The following is a 19,038-nucleotide window of genomic DNA, read 5'->3' on the forward strand; positions in this document are numbered from 1 at the left end:
CAACTAACAAGAGAGGGAAAGATGATAGAATGGGAAGAAACAAATAATTTACTTGGACTGCAGGTTAGAGATTGCCTTCCCTGTCAAGGGCTGATATAACAGTACAGGGAAAGAGAAAGAAATAGGGGAGGTCATAAACGAAATACCAGCGCTATAAGAATCAATTGCAAAAGGTTACAGAGGATTGGGAAGAGAGATTGGATAAGCAATTTGCAAAAAAAAAAAAAAAAAACAATTGGAGGATATATTTATGTCTCCCAAATATGCCATAAAAACTAGAAGATTTAGTTAGGATTTTTGCTTGGAAATGTTTATATAGATATTTTTTACCCCAAGTAAACTCCAGAGAATTTTTCCTCCAGCAGACAGCAAATGTTGAAGTTGTGACAGGGAAGAAAGAGGTAATTGGGAACATATTTTCTGGGCATGGGGTGAGCTGGTGGACTTTAGGGATTCCAAGCAGATACACTGTTGGAGATGCTGGGTAGGCAGATTGTTGTGATGAGGGGGATGATTTTTCTGAGCTAAGATACAGAATCGGAATTGCCTAGACATGGTAAGGCCTTGTTGTATCTAATTATGGTGACTGCTAAAAAGCAATTACTAGAAAATGGAGATCAAAATCTAAACAAACTATACTGGAAGTAGTGAATATAGTAACAGAGATAAAACAACCAGAATTGAGATCTTTAGGAAAGGGTAGCACAAACTACGTAGGAAAAAAATGGAATTTGTAGGGAACAATACATACAGGGGAGAAATGAGGTTTAAAAGAAGGACTTAAATGAGCTATGTAATGTTTCACTGAAATGATTGGGTAGATTATAAGTGATGTATAATGTTTGCAACTGGGAGTGTGTCAATATGGTTTGTGATGTAAAAGGCTTGCAGCTAGGATTGTGTTGGTGTGGTTTGTTTTCATTTATATAGATGTATGATTGCCTATGTTCTAAGTGATGGTTTAATAAAGATGTTTCTTGTTTAAGAAAAAAGGGACAGGAACTGAATAATTTATGTAATGTTGCTTAGGTTATATGATATATAGCAATACATGTGAAGTATAATGTTTGTAAATGTGAACTTGTTTATGCAGTTTGATTAATTTTATATAAATGTAAATTTATCTTTGTCACATGTAATAATTCAATAAAGGTGTTTAAAAAAGGTCACTACAGCAATTAAACAGTTTTGTTGTTATGGCTATAGGAGTGGGTGGGTTAAATTCAGCCATAAAAATGCTGAAAGCATTAGACATTTTTGATGTTTCATGGCTAGCATGCCTTTTCAATACTTCATGGACAGCTAGACAGTACCAGGGAACTGCCAATCTGCAGTAGTGGATAGTGGTTCCAATTTTCAAAAAAATATATAAATAAAAAAAATAAATAAATAAATAAAACAAAACTGGAACACAATGGTGTGTTCCAGTTATTGAGGAATCACAGTCTCAATCTCCCTAAAAAGCATATTCAAATTTACTAGAAAGAAAAGTGCTTCCAAAAGGCAAGTCTGATTCTGTCCTACTCATGGTATCAACTGTTTGTTCTTGCACAGACAGATCCTAGAGAGAACATACATTGTCTTTGCATAGATACTACAGAGAACATGGGAGTTTGCTAATATTGTCTGTATGTTGTGACAAATTATTGCCTATCTGTCAAAAAAGACAATAGATATAAGTCCTATATGCAAGAGACTATTTTTTACTAAACTTAGTACACAATTTACTTAGTCTACTTAAAGAACAATGTCTGGGATTCAGAAAGAATACTTCTGCTAGAGTAAAGTGTTGAGGCAAAATTTGTCGGTTTTCATGACTGAAAAATAACAATTCAGAGATTAGCCACAATGAAGAAAGACCTCATTACTGTTTAATATTACTGGTAAGAAAAACTAAAGTTCTAGCCAAAATGGGCTGATGGCCAATTTTGTTAACATTTTGTTACCATTTTAATTATAAAAATGTCTGGTGGACTGAGGCAGAGCCACACACAATTGTTGACTTTACAATTTCTGGCAAGTTGACTGTGTAGACAGCATCTTCTGGGTGGGGGTCATTGTAGTTTTAACACTTTCTTCAGCTGCATTAATATACAAACATTCACAAAACATTCTCTCAGTTAGCCTACATTCACCGGGTAGGAGGACAGCTCTCAAACCAAGGACAAATAACATGAACTACAGTCAGATCCCCACTGCATAATATAAAATACTGGTTGTTTCCAAAGGCAAGGAAAGCAATACTGAAAATAGAAACAGAATAGAAGACTAGATATATATAGTCATCAATGTCTAGATGTCAATGAAATGACCTCTGCAGCTCAGCACAGTCACATTATACAAAAATGAATAAACAGACAATAAAAAAGTACTAGTCAGCCTAGATAGTACAGTTACAGAACTCCTCCTCTGCATACTGTCATTCACAGGGCAATCCTGCTAAGACTAGACTAAAACCAAACACTTATAAACCACTTTGTTTTTCTAAAGCAAAAAATGCAAAGCTCCCTTAACACATAAATCCTCAGGGATATAATTAACTAAAAAAGGAAAGAAATATGTTGTGCAAGAGAGCTAACAGATAATCAACATTGTTTCAAGGATAAACTTTAATGTGGTTCACTGATGTTAATTAACATCATAACATGTTCCATTTGAAAATGTAAGAAATGTTATCATGACATATAAATTTAAAGGTAACAAATGTTATGGCATAATTTTCACTCAGTGAAAAGAAATTAGAAAAAAAATGTGTTTAGATCTCTTTTGTTTATTTACCTCCCAAAAACAGGCTCCAGGGTACATGGAATGTAATTGTCCTGATCAGTTATGGATTTCTTCCCAATGGAGATCTTCACATATGCGTCACACTGAAAGACAACAGATTAAAGGAAATAGGGTTATTTTTTAATATATTTAACGCTACTGTGAAATATAAAGTTAAAAAGCAACTATTTTCAAACATTCAAGAGAAAAATCTAACACTTAGCTTTTAATGGTTCAGAAACAAACCAAAATAAAATCAAACTTGGAATTCTAATGGTACATATAGTTTCTATATTGTTATTTTGAGTTACCAACTCATCAATCTAAAATTCACTGAAACAAAACCATAGAAAATTTACCCTCAGAACTAAGACAGCCACTATCAGAGGTTCTATAGAGGGGATAGTAAAGTCCATTACTATTTATTTCTTAAGTTCATGAATCTAGCAACTGAACACTAACATGAGTTGTGCAGAAGAGCAAGTCCACCAGAAGATGTTTTCAAGAATTGCTTGAGTGGTATTTGATGGTTTTGTTTAATTTCTGAACCACAACATGACAGATCAACTAGATCCCTGTATGTACCCACACACACACACACACACACACTTATAAACAGATGTGTTTTTACATTTGTTAACTGGAGCAGAGCACTGATCTAAATGGACCAATTTTTAGGCTCAGGCCAGGAGCATTGTCTGGTTAAGTGGCATACACAGAGTCAAACAGTAGTTAAATGCAGGCTAATAGATTCAAACCCTGGAGTGCAGGATGCAACTTGTTAACAGCTGATAGCCTTAACAGAGACAGAAACATGTGATTAGGTTTTAGACGTTGAAAGAGGCAGAAACAACAAATGCATGCCTGTGATTGGTGCTCGTATGTTGGGATTAAATAACAGTGAGAATAATAATGCCAGCTGGGGTCCTAGGGTGGTTGTTGAATTTAGCAGTGATGCAAGGATAATCAGAACCTTTAATGCAATATCTGGAAACTACTACAAATGAATTCCATAGTGTCAAAAATAATAGATGGTACCCCAATGTTCTTTAACCAGAGAGGTTACACACTACAGGGTTTACTGGTAAAAATGAGACACAGCTGTAAGACATCAACAAGCTCTAGTAAAGTGAAGGATGCTTTAATTGCAGGTATTGTAAAACATGTAAGTATACAACCAACAGCCTCTATTTTACAGATCTTAAATCAGGAGAAATATTTGGAATTGCTAAGAGATACAATTGTTCCACAGACAATGTGGTTTATGTGACCAATTGGGACCCTTGTTCTGAATCTTAAGTAGGAAAGATAGGGTACAGGTAATATCAAAAAAAATATTTAGATCACTGTAACTCCATTAAAATGAAAGAAAGCATTTCATATATGTATTCTATTTGGAGCAGTCATTTTAAATTGCTTGTCTTTGTTTTGGAAAAGGTGAGCATTAGTTTTAATGGTGTGATTTGTAACTAATTCTAGATCAGAAGGAATTGTTTTGGCAGCTGAAATTGTCTGCCAGCATTTTTTTTAAGTTTGAATGAATTCCTCACATTTAAAAGTATTTTAATATCTAGGTTTAAATGACGAAAGCTATGTCTTTAAACAACATTGCAGTACATATTGTTTTAACTGATTAATTTGATTTCATAAATATATTGATTGCTCAAAGCATATAACTTATTAAAGTAATGCATAATTGTGGTGTTCCAACTGCTGAAGGTGTCTGATGATGCCCTGTTGAATTTAAAGGCCAAAAGCACAAACCTATTATTTTTCACTAATAATTTATTCCAATTTCAGTCTCCAGTGCTGTTTTAGTTTTGTTTATTTTTATTGTGGATTTGTAACATTTTGGGTACCTCATAGAGTCTTTTTTGTGAATGTGTGTACACACACACACACACACACATATATATATATATATATATATATATATATATATATATATATATACATATATGTGCGTGTATATATATCTCTCTATCTAGCTATGTATGTGTGTGTGTGTGTGTGTGTGTGTGTGTAGATATACACCATTTACAGACAAGTGGTTGAAAGTTCATTTTGTCGACCAGAAAAAAATCCAGTACAGCTGCCAGCTGCTGGAAAATCAGATTATCAGAAATACTGGATGCTTTCTGTAAGAGATCATAGTACAGAGGGGGTGGGGAATATGTATAAATAGCACCTCTGGTCTCTCCTGAAAGGATGCTAACAGTCAAGTGGGTCTAACCCATTCAACAAAGGATAAATAAGTTGATAAATAAAACAAATAAATAAATAAATATTTGACTGAAAACTCAGTTCATAAAAGGAACATTTTTATCACATTTTCACTTGCACTTTTGTAGTGGTGATGCTGTTAAAATGGCAACCAGCTATACAAAAAGGAACATGTCACTAGAGACTAAAAGTTAATAATGATGAAATTTTGAAATTCTTCAATAACAAACAACTTGTTTAAATAAACCTGAATTAGTGTTTGCCACTTTTTTGTTTGCACAATTTTGAATGGACATAATAAATGGCTTAATCTCCTTCTATGCTCGTAGTTATCATCTGAGTTGTTCAGTTTGAACTGAGTTACATAATAAATATGCCCGTACTAAGGTAACAACTAGCAGAGAAACTAAACTGCAAAGGATGCAAAACAAGTGCCATACTGAATATGTGTGTTGAATGAGCTTCTTTAAATCTATGCATTGTTTTTCCAGTACTAGAATCACTAATGCTGTTGTAACATTAGCAGTTAACATACCTTGCCATTTGGGTCTTTGGGTGCCAGATCAAATGCTTGGACAATGTATACTCTCACTAAACATTCTTCTAAACCACTGGCTGGAAGTTGACGGAACTGACGAGGTGGCAATGGTTCAGCGGGATCATCAGGAAGCTCATAAATTTTGAACATTCCCTAAAAAATATAAAACACAGAATATATATGTGATAGAAAAATAGCAAGAAACATTTTTTGAGTACAAGAAAATTTAAGAAAATTAAACTGATTATCATCACAAGGACATTTTTGCAAGATAATACTGATATAAAGCACTGCAAATTCAGAAAATATATACAAAGTACTCTTATAGAACCATTTCACTAGATTATTATATGCCATAATGCAATATTTTTAATGACAGTCTAAGGAAAATGTTAAGGAAGTCTATTGATCAGGATGTGAAGAACTTAAATCTAAGACAAACAATGCAGTATATTTTATGCAGTTTTAAATTATATGACACTAGTACACACAGCAGATGCGTAATGACTATAGACTTACTCTGCTCTGTAAGGTCCAAAGCTAATTGCGCAGATAATTTTTGTAAACCATAAAACAAACTCCAGTGTACCCAACCATGCCTTTTATATCTTTGCAACACTTATTTGGATCAGTTGCCAAGCAACATCCACAATATTACAAGTATAAGAGATTCAGCCTTCAGTTTGCAGTTAAAATCCAACTATAGCGTAGCTGGTGCAGCAAAATGCCTCCTACCTGACTGCCATATCTTAATAAAATACCCTGTCATAACTATAGCCATTACCCCCCCCCCCCCCCCCCCCGTGTAATGTCCTGTCTGGAAAGTCAGACCATAAAGCTGTAAACTTTAAAACCTTGGATCCCTGCTATGCTAACTCTAAAACATTTAGAAACTATACTAAGGCAAATTTCCTAGTATTAAGTGATGGGCTGACAAAAATTCAAGCCTCCCAACTGCGAGATCACTTCTGCCTATACAGAAATGTTCACAGAAACCCTGTGCAATCATGTTAATAAATGCAATGAGGCAGTAGTGCCTACTAAGAGAAAGCACAGAACAAGCTCAAAAAACAAGCTACTGGTGAAATTCCAACATCAATAAGTTGTATAATAAAACAAAGAAAGTCATGGCAAAAATTAGAAAGTACGATGCCCAGCAGGATAAATACTTTCCTGTCAATCGAAACAAGTAACTCAGAGAGCAAATCAAGTTTAACAAAGCCAGCTATGAGGTAAAAATAACCTCCCACGTTAAGGACAATGACAAGTTCAAAGACAGTCCATAACAATGTGCAGAACTAACTGTAAATAAAGCTATGGAAAACCTCATACAGCAGCAGCTTGGAAAACCAAAACAGGTGAATCTTAGTCCACTTGTCAGTTTACATCTCAGCTTGTACAATGTAAGTTATACTATTCACAAGTTTACTTTGTCAAGTATGGCTGCTGTTAGCTGCCTTTGTATTTATTGACATTATGAAATAACTTGACCAATACTTTTAAGGGCTATTGAAATGTATATTGAGAGGGGTACTGAACAAGTAAGGCAACTGGGCTGAAGGATTCTTAAGCATAACTGGAGACATCCCCATCAACACATATTCAGAGCACAATTTAGCACATTCTGGTTTACCTTGTGCTACAAGTTTAAATAAAAACATTCACCTATTTTATATAGTACACGTACATCTCATCTGCAAAAATCTTTTTAACCCTGACTGAAAACTGCCATCTCGCCTTGGTGAGTTATAGTGTTACAGGTGTTGTACTGTGGGGGACATCTGCTCAGTAAATTTATGTACTTAACATTACTTAAACAATGTTGACAGATTTGTATCAGAGACACCAAAAGAATGCATTAAGGGCAAGGGGGAGACAGATGGTGAAAGAGGATTTTAGGGTCACTTGTGCGCAAAATGTTAATATCAGTTGTTTCTGTACCAACAGAGCAATGCATAAAAACCAGACAAAGCAAAAAAACACTACAGACTCTGCTGGAAAAAGTACATGAAAATCAAAGTTCTCTGATATGGACAATGAGGTGCTACTCCAGCCCTACCATCTCCGTGGCTGATGGCTCTTTATGCTGCATGCTGTAGACTTAGCCTACTGGGATGGTGCCTAGAAAGATCTGGTGGTGGGTATTGGTGTAGTTGGTGACCAGGACTCTAGTTATGACATGGTGCACTGCAGGGCCACTGGCATTACACATGCTGCTAAACAACCAGGTGTTCACCTAGCAAGGAAAAATAACTTGATGGTGACCGGACCATCAGATGAGCTATCTCTCATGGAGACAGAGGAGTTTCTGGCCTCTATCAATGGCACTGACACCTCCATGTGTCCATGGTCTATGTAAGATATGATGTGCTCACATTTCCTGTGTCTGGCACACTCACACACACACACACACACACACACACACACACACACACACACACACACGCGCGCACATACACTCTCTCTCTCTCTACTTCTTAACTGTATCAGCTCATCTTCATCATCACCATCAGAGACTGCAGTTCTTCCAGCATCAGGAGGTCACAGTTTCAAAGTGCTGGTGCTGGATAAGAGTAGATGCTCCTGTTAGCTGCAGTTCTGCCCCAAAACCCAGTGCTGCATTGTGTGGCCACAGTGCAGTGCTGAAATTTGGGGTACAACTTGAGGAGCCACCAATGGTATCTACTGAAGATGCTCCAGATATATAGCCCTCTTTCTGTGTAATAGCACCTACATGTCCTCTTGTCCCCTTACTCACTGTTTAACTTATTAAAGTTGTCTGATTTCTGGTCTATCTACAGAGGCATCAGGGATTATGCCTGCAAGACCATTTGCATAAGGTAGCAATTTAAATGCTTTTGTTTTTAAATGTTATTATTTGTTCACCTCATGTTCAGTTATACTTCCCATAATGGGTCATACTTACCCACTGTACAGTAATTTGTTATATTAACAGGTAATTCTTTATCCAACATTCAGCATCGGCACTTTGGAACTGCTCCACCTGATGCTGGAGGATTTATAACCTGTGATAATAATGATGGGGATGAGTTGGCACAGTCAAAGAGTACAGTGTGTGTGTGTGTGTGTGTGTGTGTGTGTGTGTGTGTGTGTGTGTGTGTGTGTGTGTGTGTGTGTGTGTGCGTGTGTGTTAAACACTGGGAATGGGAGCACTGCATTCCATAAACAGACCGTGGTCTCTCTGCCAGTGGACACTCAGGAGACACATATTGCACAAGGAGGACAGGTTACTGGGAGCACTAGCACTCAGAGGAGTGTGGTACCCCCTAGCAGCTATGTGTCAGGGTCTGCCTCTAGTTCTCAAGAGTGGGAAGGTACACACAATGCAGAGGATACTGGTGTTTACTGGAGACATGGTTACTACCCTCCATCTAAGGCTTGGTGTCAGTGGCTGCAACCCAGCATAAGTGCACGGTGATTGTGGAGGCATAGGCTAATATCATCACAGCTATGGCAGAGTTACTAAGGGTGATGCATTGATGGAGGGTGTGTGAGATGACATGCTGGACTGCATGTCCTGTATGTGTGACTGTTTTGATAGATTTAATTACACACTATAATGTGCCATGCTCTCTGAAGCTCACCAGAAAGGGGTGAGGTGCTGTCCACAAGGCCATTCCACCACTACCTCCACAGATGGTATCCATCAAGGCCACATACATCCTACATCACACTCCTGCAGTGCTAGCACTTCTGTAACTACAGCTGTTTTGGAGGTTTCCTCACCCAGGACAGAATTCCCTGTGGTCATGGCAGCCATAGCAGTGGCATGTCACATAGCAGCCATTGCTCATGCCATGCAGTATGTCAATATCTTGCAAGGGTTGTAGTAGAATTAGTGCCACTCCTGGTAGTGCCAGTTCTCATGGGCAGGTTCTTTTATGGGATGTTCAAACCTCTCAATAAAACAACGGTGCTACTGCCAACTGCATATAGTACACAACGATAACACACCAAAATAATTTATTCCATAAAGCTTTCGGGTCTACACCCTTCATCAGTACAAAGCAATAACATTACTACAACATTTAAATAGGAGAGATCATATAGTCACATGCTTCAGCCCATCCCACCACTTAATAATCAGCCAAATCTTAAAAAGACAATACATCATTTAAAATCATACTAAAATTCTATCTAACTATAATATTACAAAATATAATACTTAATCAGTAAATCAGTATTTAAATACCATACTAAAATATCTTACAATTATATTGCATATGGTTATAGTGTATTATAATAAATATATAAATACACATATAAACATATATAAAAAACATATATAGAAACCTTGCAACCACCATCATATACATACATACATATAAGTACCATTGTACACTTTTACACAACATTTCATAACTATTACATAAACATATACTTTATGCATTATATGTATTTCATAACCTTTCCCTTTGCCTCTTTACTAGTAGGGGCTTTAGAATGACGGCATTATTTAGACCAGGGAACACATCTGCCTGAAGTCTAATAATCCATTCTAATTCTTTTAATTCTAGACAATTATTAATATCCCCCTCCCTTAAACTAATATCTATTGTAGCCAATACCCTAAATCTAAAAACATGCTTTTCGCCTTTATCTATAACGTGTTTACTCAAAGCATTTGTCAATACTTTCCTCCTAATCTCCGATTTATGCTCAGTTATTCTCTCTTTTAATTTTCTAATAGTTTTGCCCACGTAGAAAGATGCACATAATGTGCATGTAGCCAAATAGACCACTCTTTCCTCATTACAAGTGGTCATTGTTATCAATGTGAATACTTCATCATTAGTGGGGTGCTTAAAGATATTCTCTCCTTCATATAGGTCATTACAACAAGAACAGTTGTAACAGTTCCTTGTGCCTATTATCCTATCTTTGGTCTTAGTTTTCTCTCGGAAATCTTTATAACATAATTTTCGTTTTAATGTTTCTGCACTTCTAAATCCAAAACTAGGTTTGTCCCAAACTATAGATCTAACTTCAGACATAGCTAATAAAATGGGCCAGTTCTTCTCTATTATAGTGCTCACTCCACGCGTATTTATATTATAAGTTGTTAAATATCTAACTATCTTCACATCTTCACGTGGGCCATCTCCATGCATTGTCATACCTCCCTGCAGGACTGGTTTAAATTTAGTCTGCCTCTCCCTTTTCACTTCCTCAATCGCTTTATTAATAAGTTGTTTCGAATAGCCACTATTCTCAAACTCTTGGGCCATAATTTTAACCTGTTCACTAAATATACTTTCATCTGTATTAAGCCTACTTAATCTAGTAAACTGTGCTTTCAAAACTCCTCTAAATATATGGGGGGCATGCATGCTGTCTTTACTTATATACCTCAACGCATCTACTTCCTTTCTATACACTTTTGACTCAAATTTATTATTATTCTTGAACAGGGTTACATCTAAAAAAGTTATACTTTCAGAAGACGACTCCATTTTTAATTTTAAAAAATCAGTTGACTTATTTAAATATTGTATATAACTTTCTAACTCTGTACGGGAGCCTTTCCATAATAAAAAACAATCATCCACAAACCTTTTATAAAATACCACTTTTTCATTAAGAGGATTGTTTTTATTTAATATCACTTTTTTCTCCCATATTGCATTAATTCCATAAACATTAGGTATAATATATATATATATAGTCTTTATGTATGGCAGTTAGATTATGACGTAGATGAATACATCATGGTCACTTTAGATATTACTTCACTGTTTACAGTTATACCTAATGTTTATGGAATTAATGCAATCTGAATTTTTAAACAGTGAAGTGAGAATGTATGGAAGGGAAATTGAAACTATATGTGCCCTTTTGGAAGTGGTCCTAACGCACAATGTTTTCATTTTTGATGGGAATTTGTATTTGCAGCTCACGGGTGTTGCAATGGGAACACCAGTTGCAAACAACTACGCCAATTTGGTGTTATATGAATGGGAGAAAAAAGTGATATTAAATAAAAACAATCCTCTTAATGAAAAAGTGGTATTTTATAAAAGGTTTGTGGATGATTGTTTTTTATTATGGAAATTCTCCCGTACAGAGTTAGAAAGTTATATACAATATTTAAATAAGTCAACTGATTTTTTAAAATTTAAAATGGAGTCGTCTTCTGAAAGTATAAATTTTTTAGATGTAACCCTGTTCAAGAATAATAATAAATTTGAGTCAAAAGTGTATAGAAAGGAAGTAGATGCGTTGAGGTATATAAGTAAAGACAGCATGCATGCCCCCCATATATTTAGAGGAGTTTTGAAAGCACAGTTTACTAGATTAAGTAGGCTTAATAGAGATGAAAGTATATTTAGTGAACAGGTTAAAATTATGGTCCAAGAGTTTGAGAATAGTGGCTATTCGAAACAACTTATTAATAAAGCGGTTGAGGAAGTGAAAAGGGAGAGGCAGACTAAATTTAAACCAGTCCTGCAGGAAGGTATGACAATGCATGGAGATGGCCCATGTGAAGATGTGAAGATAGTTAGATATTTAACAACTTATAATTTAAATACGTGTGGAGTGAGCACTATAACAGAGAAGAACTGGCCCATTTTATTAGCTATGTCTGAAGTTAGATCTATAGTGGGGGACAAACCTAGTTTTGGATTTAGAAGTGCAGAAACATTAAAACGAAAATTATGTTATAAAGATTTCCGAGAGAAAACTAAGACCAAAGATAGGATAACAGGCACAAGGAAATGTTACAACTGTTCTTGTTGTAATGACCTATATGAAGGAGAGAATATCTTTAAGCACCCCACCAATGATGAAGTATTCACATTGATAACAATGACCACTTGTAATGAGGAAAGAGTGGTCTATTTGGCTACATGCACATTATGTGCATCTTTCTACGTGGGCAAAACTATTAGAAAATTAAAAGAGAGAATAACTGAGCATAAATCGGAGATTAGGAGGAAAGTATTGACAAATGCTTTGAGTAAACACGTTATAGATAAAGGCGAAAAGCATGTTGTTAGATTTAGGGTATTGGCTACAATAGATATTAGTTTAAGGAAGGGGGATATTAATAATTGTCTAGAATTAAAAGAATTAGAATGGATTATTACACTTCAGGCAGATGTGTTCCCTGGTCTAAATAATGCCGTCAGCCTAAAGCCCCTACTAGTAAAGAGGCAAAGGGAAAGGTTATGAAATACATATAATGCATAAAGTATATGTTTATGTAATAGTTATGAAATGTTGTGTAAAAGTGTACAATGGTACTTATATGTATGTATGTATATGATGGTGGTTGCAAGGTTTCTATATATGTTTTTTATATATGTTTATATGTATATTTATATATTTATTATAATACACTATAACCATATGCAATATAATTGTAAGATATTTTAGTATGGTATTTAAATACTGATTTACTGATTAAGTATTATATTTTGTAATATTATAGTTAGATAGAATTTTAGTATGATTTTAAATGATGTATTGTCTTTTTAAGATTTGGCTGATTATTAAGTGGTGGGATGGGCTGAAGCATGTGACTATATGATCTCTCCTATTTAAATGTTGTAGTAATGTTATTGCTTTGTACTGATGAAGGGTGTAGACCCGAAAGCTTTATGGAATAAATTCTTTTGGTGTGTTATCATTATGTTCAAACCTCTAACATGCATGTCCTAGACTTGACATGTATTTGAGTCACAGTGCTGCAACTACAGCTGAGTTGCATCCCGGCAGACACATACTCACACCACCACAGCCCACAGTACATCACACAAACATGAATACACACACACACACACACACACACACACACATTAGTCATGCTTCCCTTTGGTGGTCCATATACAGAGCAGCATTTTTATTCTTTTAATTGTTCTCCACACTCACAAATTTCCCTGAGAAAGACATTATCATATGTATTCCCTCCACTACCTGTGCCAATGAAGACAATGGTGCCCTGTTCTTGGACTGTATATGTCGGATGCACAGAGTGGCCAGCCTATACATGGGTAAGCACAGCCAGGTGTTGGTTTACATGCATCACTTTTACTGTAGTGTACCTGCTTTTGTCTGGTCTACTATTTTCTGAAATTATGTGCAAGCTGCTGCTTCTTGTCCAGTGCCAGTACAGACTGTACCCACCTCTATCTAGCATGACCATCCCTTGATGCTGGCTCCTCCATGGACTTCTCATCTGAATCAGCCACCAGTGCCTCCTGTCCTGGGGACTGTTGGACCTGCAAGTGCCCACCATGTTGTAACTGCCTCATTGGTATGCTACTGTATGAAAATACAAATACTGAAAATATGCCAGGGTCATACTGCAGGGCACTACCGGATGAATAAAGTCATTGAAATCATGCCTTTAACTATTCAAACATACACTCTCAGTAATATTTCTTATTTGTGAATGGGCATAGCTGCATCCCTTGTCTGTTTTATTTTTCGGCTTTCTGATTAATGTTATTATTGGGGAAGTTATCCCTTACAAAACACTGGTGCAAGTCACTGGTGTGCCATATGTGGGGACACAATCACTGCCTGGGAGGCCTGAAGACACATTTTAGATGATATCCTCTAAATTACAGACTATCTGTGTGGGTGGAGTGATACCATTTGCAGTTCATGTACCTCCTTCCAGTCCACCAGATGAGGCCTTTAATTCAATATGGGGACAGTCTATGATTCCCAGTACATCAGAGGAATGGGATATATCATACAGTTCTCGCATGGTATTCCCCCTTTCCTCTGCATACATGAGAACTATATATGCTCCCTCCACATGCTGAAGCTTGGCATAGAGAAACTGGTTATGCATTTTTGAGGCAGATACTTGAGATACCCACACTGTGTCCCCAGTAGGTCACTGAAAGGTCCCTGTAGTTACTATACATAAAGCCCCACATGCCTTAGTATTTTCTGGGGTAGATATTCCATGGTTGCAGATGAGCATACATATCCACAATGTCTTGCATGGCCTGTGTGTCCATACTGTATTGGTCCACAATCTCAGTGCCATGGAGTTCATGAAAAGTTAAGTGCAGTTAGATGACAGTGTCTCCATGGGTGTTGATATGAACTGCATTGGACAGCAACAATGAGAGCTTCTGCTAGATACACATTTAATAATGTTGTGCCAAACCCTAACATTATTTAGCTATTACCTTAGTATGAATGCAAACATCCATCTGAGTTCTATTATACCGTGTGCATAGCTCCAAGGCATGGGTTTTATAAATTTATGAATCACTCCGTTATATTGTTTTGCCTTGTTTGCACAAACAAAGCCGTTCATTTTAATAATGTTGCTCATCACCATGTCATCATATGGGCATGAATATATACTGCACATGACCCTGCTGCTTGGCATTCCCTACTAGCAGAACGTGTGTCTCTTAATCATACACACCTGGCACATGGCTGCTCATTGTGCAAAACTGCTCACTGTAATGCATCAAAGTTTTCTGAATACAGCCCTAAGATTGCTTTCAGTAGTGTTTCCTTAAGTAATGATTTGGAATACCCCCATTGCTTTCAGATATCTGCACAAGACTACCAGACTCATTGAAGTTATTAATCAAAAGCAAAGGAATATTACTAGTGTGTTTGTTTAGCATTTTGTAGTTGTGACACTGAGAATTTTAATAACACTTTTCAGTACAGTGGCATTTTTCTAAAAAATACAGTCAGAATGGGGACAGAAGTCTCATATGGTCTTGTGGTTTGGATTCCTGGTTTTCACCCAGGCAGCCTGGGTTCGACTCCCGGTGTGGGAATGGGCCAAACTTTTGAACTGGGATGTCCATCAGACAAATGACAGAGAAGGGCTAGTCTCGGGGATACATACCTGTTTCTCCAGCAGGTCCTATTTATATCACAGACAAGGTTTAAGTCTTTAGAACAGGTAATTCTGGTAATGTTTGTTTTGAGGATATGCAGAAGGTTCATCAGGGTGGGCTCTGACAATGCCTTGTATACCAGGCATAGACCTCCTCTCAACAACCTGTAAGAGACAGAATACAGGGACAGGACTTTGAGGCAGTCTGCACAGGAGATGTTACTTATGCCCTGTATTCTGTTAGTGAGGAACTTCTGTGGATGTTCCAATTGTTGGATATATCTGGTAATGTATATATCAAAAAGGGCACTGTATTCAATGATAGGTCTGATGAATGCTAAATACAGTGGAACAATGATTTTCTTGGACTTAGATGTGATACCTTTGTTTATAAGTTGCACAACATAGAGTGACATCCTCACTACTATAGACTTGTAATGGTTAAAGGATAGATTTCTGTCTAAGTGTATTTCCAAGTCCCTGACTACTAGGTTGACTCTTAGGGATGTATTGTCAATATAATATAATATTTACTAAGGGTGGATGACTTCTTAAAGGATAGTATTATGCATTTCTTGGCATTTAGCTTTAGTTAATGGTTCCGACATAAGTTATTTGCCTGTGTCAGCCCCTCCTGGAGAACATTAGTGTCAGTGGGGGATTCTATGACTGCTCCTAATTTGCAATCATCTGCAAATTTGGAAAGCCAGAGGCCCTTAATATTAGCCTTGACTTCAGTGAAGTAAATGCCAAAAAGGAGCAGTCACAGGACTAATCCCTGAGGGACTCCACTTGTGATTGGCCTTTAATTCCAATTTTCTGGGTCTTATGTAAGAGACAGCTAGGTATCCATTGGGTGACATAGTGGTTTATACCTAATGCCTTGAGTTTCTCAATAATGCCCAAGTTGTGTATTGTGTCGAATGCCTTGGCCAGGTCAAGGTACACAGTGTGAACTGTTTTGCCCTTATCCATTGCTTTAGTGGCCTTCTCAAAGAAGGACACCAGGCTGTGTAGGCATGACTTGTCCTTGACAAAACCAAACTGGGTTGGGTCCAATGCCTGGATGTTTCACTGTCATTATTGATCATTTCCAGGAAAATTCTTTCCATAACTTTGCATATTAGACAAGTGAGACTTAGGGGCCTGTATTTTCCAGGGACTGTAAATGGCCCACCTTTGTGCAGAGAGGTGACTGTTATTCTCCATTAGTTAGCCACAAAGCCAGTTTGGAGGCTATGGTTAAACAGTATTTCCAGAGGGCCTAATAGTTCATGTTTCACACTATTTAGAAGGCATCCTGTGATATTATCTGGGTCCATTGGTGCAGTTTTCTTAGCCTTAGAGAGAGCACTGAGGACGTGTTCCCTAGTGACAGTAGGTGAATTATATTTGATGGTATTTACCCTCTCTCCCTTAACCTCCCCTCATTAAAGTTAGAGCTGAATTTGTCTGTCAATAGGTTTGCTATATCTTCTGGCTCAGTATAGGTAGCTTCATTAAAAATGACCTCTGCACACTATTCTGCACTGCCTTTGAGGTTGCAGACATAGCTAAAGAAAGTCTTCTGGTTTTCATTCACCTGGGAGGCCAACTTTACCTCAAATTTGGCTTTGCAGACTTTATTTGTCCTCTGAGTTGTTTGCTTAGTTTTATGGGAGTGCTTTTATCCTGCTGGGTACTGCACCTCCTAATTTTGCCATGATTTACTTCCTTCTGTTATAGAACCTACTGATATTGTAATTCCACCTGGGTGGCTTGTTTTTTGAGTTAGTTCTGTATACTTATTTCTGGTGGGTACAGCTATGTTTATACAGATATTAACATGCTTGTATAGGGTTTCTGTGAACAGTTCCACATATGCATGAGTATTCTTAGGGTTTATAGGGGCTTGAAATTTTGCCAGGGTATCACTTAATAGTAGGAAGTTAGCCTTAGTGTAGTTCAAAGCTGAAATGGTGTTCCAGGTTTTATTTTTACTTCAAAGGAGACCATTTTGTGGTCTGACCTTACCAAAGAGGACATTACATCCAGGGTTGTACAGCACTCTCCCATATTCATGAGGACCAGATCCAGTATATCTGTGACTCTCATTGGTGTCTTGACAATTTGGTTCAGGGAGTTTATATTTACAAAATCTCTGTGCCTCTATGTTTGGTGTCGTATATGATTCCCAGTTAATAGTGAGGCAATTAAAGCCGCTCACACATATTTTATTGGGTTGGATGGTGAGGGCTTTAAGTAAGGTTAAATACATGTTATGGATTTTCTGGGTCATATTCAGGGACATACAGCTTGCAAGGAAGTGGCATGGGATTTTGCCAATGGAGATTTGAACATGGAGAAGCTCAAGCGCACTGTCCTGTTTGACCAGCCTTAAGCTACATTTATTTTTGATGTAAATCGAGGCACCTCCACCTCTAGTCCCTGTCTGTGTAGCAGCTGGTCTAAATGTGCACAAGGCATTCTAGCCTTGTACTGCTGGTGTGCTCTCCATGGCTTTAAACCATGTCTCAGTAACTGTGCAGATGACAGCATTCTCTAGGGTGAGGAGAGCTTGTAGGGAGTGGAGTTTTTTGTTTAGGTTCCTAGCATTGAGCAGTAACACCTTTAGATTTTCTTGGTTTTGATTTACTATGTCAGCAATACTTTCAATTTGGCATTGCCTAAAAAAGGGACTGTAGCAGAGGACAATGTTTTAGCTAATATTCAAAAGCTTAGAGGAGAGAGGTGCAGACCATCACTGGTAAAGTATTATGGTCTGCTGACCATCTCCTTCCATGCTGACAAATATTACACCTCCTTACAGTGACACCAGAAACTAAACCAATTATTAAGTCATTCATCTTCTGTTCATATTGTGGCATCATCCTAGCAGAAGGTAAAATGCTGCTCAATGCTAGGCTCATACTAGACAGGAACAGATATTCTGAGAGCTCCATGGTGTCTTCCTTCATATAGCCTAGGGAGGTACGTCTCAGGTCATTTGCACCCACATGGACTATGACAGAGTCATACTGGTACTTGTGATCGAATGACCTGAATGTGTATGTAATGTAGCAGATCATAGCCCTCGATAAGCAACTGAACAAGACTCTCTCTCCTTACTCTGCCAGGTGAGTATGACATCAGTGTGTCTCACAAAAGAGCCTCAATAACAAGAATGTTGGATTATGTGGTGACTTAATTTATGGGCTTAGAAGTAGAGGGTCCATGAGATCTAGCTATATGTGTTGATATTGGTGTTGTTTTGAAAGGGTGAATTTGGGGTTTCTGTGGGTATGTCTTATATGTACTTCATCTGGGAGGTCTTTGGGGTTTAGGAAGGTTACGTTTAAGTGCCTCAGCATATGTGGGTTTATGTGTCTGCTTTGTACTATGTGTTATGGGTGCAGCATGTGTGCTACTGCATTCTTTTATGTGAGAGCTTTGCCACCACTGACATTGTGTAAATACATCTCTCACACACCTTAACAGTTTGTTTTAGAACTAACTGATTGTCAGTAAACATGAGGCAATTTCTACATTTTCTTAGGATGTCCACATCCACCAAGCTGGTAACAAAGATAGTAGGACATTCATGTCCATGGCAACAGGCCCTTTATTACTGATTAAACAGTTGCAGTGAGAAACTACAGTAATATCAGCAGTTTCTGGTTTGCAACTC

General features: G+C 37.2%; 1 protein-coding gene across 5 annotated transcripts in view; it reads right to left on the minus strand.

The window, feature by feature from the left end:
* Window positions 1-19,038, minus strand: part of DYSF (dysferlin) — a 3,914,743-nt gene that overhangs the window by 565,723 nt on the left and 3,329,982 nt on the right. For all 5 annotated transcript variants that reach the window (XM_044064060.1, XM_044064063.1, XM_044064061.1 and 2 more), the window contains 2 exons: window positions 5,525-5,680; window positions 2,779-2,870 (listed from right to left, as the gene is read on the minus strand). In XM_044064060.1, the coding sequence (XP_043919995.1) occupies window positions 2,779-2,870; window positions 5,525-5,680 (248 nt within the window). The remainder of the gene's footprint in view (window positions 1-2,778; window positions 2,871-5,524; window positions 5,681-19,038) is intronic.

This window comes from Protopterus annectens, chromosome 2.part2, assembly GCF_019279795.1.
Source record: "Protopterus annectens isolate FY-2018-M chromosome 2.part2, PAN1.0, whole genome shotgun sequence".
Lineage (NCBI taxonomy): Eukaryota > Metazoa > Chordata > Ceratodontiformes > Protopteridae > Protopterus > Protopterus annectens.